The sequence below is a fragment of the Tenrec ecaudatus genome, chromosome 10 (assembly GCF_050624435.1).
Source record: "Tenrec ecaudatus isolate mTenEca1 chromosome 10, mTenEca1.hap1, whole genome shotgun sequence".
Lineage (NCBI taxonomy): Eukaryota > Metazoa > Chordata > Mammalia > Afrosoricida > Tenrecidae > Tenrec > Tenrec ecaudatus.
The window spans coordinates 60,671,672-60,675,868 of NC_134539.1; the positions used below are offsets into that span (position 1 = coordinate 60,671,672).

Sequence of the window (4,197 nt, forward strand, 5' to 3'; positions counted from 1 at the left end):
AGGCATTTTAACGATGTAACAGCAGGTTCTAGAACCCTGCATGGACTATGCATGGAAAACTCATTCAGAGTTCCCTCAGTGGATGCCCTTCAGAACCATTCTATACTCAAACTCAAAGACAGTAATAGTCTCCACAGCTACTAGTTTATTTTGTCCTGGTTTTGGGGCGGGGGGGATTGTCCCAGAATTATTTAAGTTCATGCATTGAGCTGCTAAACACAAGGTCAGTGGTTCAGACCCACCAGCTGCTCATCAGGATAACGATGAGTTTGTCTGCTATTGTAAAGATTGTCTTGGAAAGCCAATGGTCAGTTCTTACACTCCCTTGTAGGGTCCTGATGAGGCCGAATTGACTTGATGTCAGTGAGTTATTTAGCCTCAGTTTATAATTGGGGCTTTCAGAAGTTAAATGACTGGACCCAAAAAGGGGCAGATCAGACACATCTGGGCCTCTGAACAGCTTCACCAGAGAAAAGACCTGGTGGTCTGCTTCTGTAAAGATCATAGCACAAGAAAGCCTATGGGCCTTTCTCCTGCATCCTACAGGGTCGCTATGACTCAGAACCACGTTGAAGGCACAATATTCTTCCCTGCTTTTCAGCAGACGCTGAAACTGAAGCCCAGAAAGATTGATCCACTTGTTCAAGGTCACAGCTTTCAGAGTGATGTGGCCACGTGAAATGGGTTTGATCAGCACATCAGTACATGCTTCCATGTGTTCATCCTTCCACCACATACACCTCACACATTAGAATCTCTCGTTTGGGGTTTTATGTCATTGGTCCAGAAAAAAGTCTCCAACTGACTTGCACGTGTTGATATTTTCCACACTTCTATGTAGTAAGTTCATGTCTACCTCTTATAGATGAGGGAAACGAAGTGCAAGGGAAGTAAATTACTTCCACCAAATGTAAAAGGCAAGTGAGTTTTAGATCTGCGAGCCATGTTGTCAATACTTTGCAATTCACCAGGCTCCTAAGTTCCATTTTATCTAACACTCCAACGACTAACAATAGTAATCCCCACCATCACAATCTATCGGAGGCAGACTGTGCTATTGCTAAGAGCCTTCGAGTCAATTCTGATTCACCCCAGAAGGAGACACTGTTTGAGCCTAATGTTGCAGCCACTACATCAGTTCATTTCACAGCTGGTCTTCTTTTTCATTGTCATGCTACTTTACCACGCACAATGTCCTTTTTCTAGGAACTGGTCTCTCCCGAAAACCCATCCAAAGTACCTAAGATGAAATCTTCCCATTCTTGCTTCTAAGGAACATTCTGGCTGTACTTATTCCAAGACAGATTTGTTTGTACTTCTGGCAGTCCACGGTAATTTCAATATTTTTCACCAACACCATAATTAAAATGCATCCATTCTTCTTGTTATCATATACTGAAGCTCAGAGAGGAGAAAAGGTGTGTAACTGGCAAAAATTTACCCAACCCGGAAGAACAGATAAAGGAAACCCATCCAGTCCATAAGTCATCAAAGCCAACACTACTAGTGACTGATGTTGATTACAAACTCTTTTGTTTTTAAAATGCCATTGAGTTTATAAAACTTTTTAATTCAGAGTAACTTATTTGATGGGTCTTCAAATAAAAAAACTCATCTGTGACAATATGTTAGATCGTTGCCCCATTATCCTCCCCACTATGCATACACACAGAACTCTAACTACCTATAACTTCCTAGAAAGGGTACATCCCAAAAGTTATCTTGACCATAATTCAGAAACCAAAAACAGAGATTGTTTTTCAATTTTTTAAAGAAAAATGAACTAAGATTCAGGAAGTCTCTTCCCAGCTGGCCTCTTGTTCAACTTCACCCGGAGAGCTACAGGACAACCTCTTCGACAAGAGATTGTAAAGTCCACCTCATCGATGTCTCTCATTATCATCACCTAGGGTTCTTACTGCCACGCATGTTTACATGCCTATCACCGGGAGACACCAGGACCTTTACATAGAACACAGAGAGAGAAAAAAAAGAATACAGAGAAACAAACCAAAGACTTTGAATAATATAACTATCTAGGGTCCCTATATTGAAACAACACTTTCTTTCCATTATCCTGTTTTAAATGGGAATTCGAAACCGAACCACCATTTCTGACTTCCTTCTCCTGGGCTTCTCTGAGCACCCAGAGCAGCAGTCTCTCCTGTTTGGTCTCTTTTTGAGCATGTACCTAGTCACTGTGATGGGGAACCTGCTCATCATCCTGGCCATCAGCACCGACACACATCTCCATACACCTATGTATTTCTTTCTGGCCAACCTGTCCTTTATCGAGACCTGCTTCACCTGCACCGTTGTCCCAAAGGTGTTAGTAGATATCCAGACACAGCGTTACACCATCTCCTATACAGGGTGTTTCGTGCAGATGTACTTCTTCATGGCATTAACGCTGCTGGATGACTTTCTGCTGGCTGTGATGGCCTATGACCGCTATGTGGCCATCTGTCTACCTCTTCATTATACCATGATCATGCATCCCCAGCGTTGCCTGCTACTGGTGGCTGCCTCCTGGCTTTGTGCCCACCTCCTGGCCTTGTCGCTTACCTTCCTGATGTCTCAGTTCTTTTTCTGTGCCTCCCACTCCATCCCCCACTTTTTCTGCGATGTTCCCCCTCTTCTAAAGCTTGTCTGTTCAGACACCCGCATCTATCAGGTGACAATGTTAACTGAAGCAGTTCTCTCGGGCATGATTCCTCTCACCTGTGTCCTGGTGTCTTATGCCCACATCATCCATACGATTGTGAAGCTCCCTTCTTCTGGAGGGAAGCACAAGGTCTTCTCGACCTGTGGCTCTCACCTCTCAGTGCTCACTCTCTTCTATGGGACACTCTTCCTTGTGTATTTCCGACCCTCATCTTCCTACTCAGCAGACACTGGAATGGTTGTATCTGTGATCTACACGATGGTCACCCCGATGTTGAACCCCTTTATCTACAGCCTGAGGAACAGGGACATGAAGGGAGCTTTGTGGAGACTCCTTGACTGGGGGAAATGTGCTGCCCTGTAAAAGGTCTTTCTGCAGAAAAGTAGCTAAAAATGCCTTTCTCCCTGGACTTCTCTATTGCACTTTGGAAAGGCCAGCCATTCCTACTTGATTGAATGGATGTAAGTATCCAAGTGGGGGTGGTGGTTGGTCAATGGCAGAAGTCTCAGATTCCTTGTAGTAGACACAGGTTTGATTCCTGGTCAGTGGATCTCATATGTAGCCGCTACCCAACTGCAGTAGAGACTTGCATGTTTCTCAGATGCTGGACAGGTGTGTGATGTTGATAGATGAAGGCACTCTAGAGGAAAATGTCTTGCAATCTACTTGCAAAAAAAAATAGCCAATGAAAATCTTATGGTTACCCAAAGTTCTCATACCTGCATGAGTCAGGGACAATTTAATGGCAGCTAACACTGGCAGACTTGCCAAACCAATTCAAACCAGAGTAGGAACTAACAAGATAATTATTTCAAGCAAAGCTTGGTTCTAGGAAGAACACACACATTATCATCTAAGTCTATGACTAACCAGCTGAAGCATAAGAAATGCTGCAAAGGCCTAGAAAGGGCCAAGTGCTCTGAATCTCAGGAGTCACTTTCAAGCACAGCCTGGTAAGAACTCACTCAGAGACACTAACCTTCCAATCTAGAATGCTGAGCCAAGAAGATATACTATTATTGAAATTTGAAAGTAAGAATAATTTTTGAGGAGTAACCAAGACCAGGGACCTAAGCTTTCACCACAAATCTGAGATGAAACCTAAGACTCTAGCACTGAGTATTTATTGATTAAGACAACTCCTTGATTTTTTTAGATTTTAAACTCTGGTTCTTCAGTTTTTGTTTACAGAAAAATAATACAAACTCACTATAATATAAACAAGTCAAAAAAGACCAAATAGCACTCACTTAAAGACCCCATCATTAATATTTTTTCATCATTTATTTTCTGTATTTTTCTAATTCCTTTTATCTTCCACTTTGTTGAGAAAATACTGAAGGAGCAACTATAGATGGGACTGGAAGGAGCCTTGGTGATGTACTAGGTTTCTCCTGAGGAGGGCTTGGTTTGTTTCAACTGCTGACCTTGTAGTAATAGTCCAAATAGCCCACTAGTCACCAAGGCTCTTTCTGAAACCCCATAGTTAGGCGGGGGAATGTTTGTCTCTCTTCAAAAGACCCTAGACCATG

The 4,197-nt window shown here is 42.7% G+C and overlaps 1 protein-coding gene across 1 annotated transcript; it reads left to right on the forward strand.

The window, feature by feature from the left end:
* The first annotated feature begins 2,086 nt into the window (after window positions 1-2,086).
* Window positions 2,087-3,028, forward strand: LOC142458535 (olfactory receptor 1G1-like). Its single transcript, XM_075559536.1, has one exon. It carries the CDS (start codon window positions 2,087-2,089, stop codon window positions 3,026-3,028), a length of 942 nt encoding a protein of 313 aa, XP_075415651.1.
* Window positions 3,029-4,197: the final 1,169 nt, after the last annotated feature.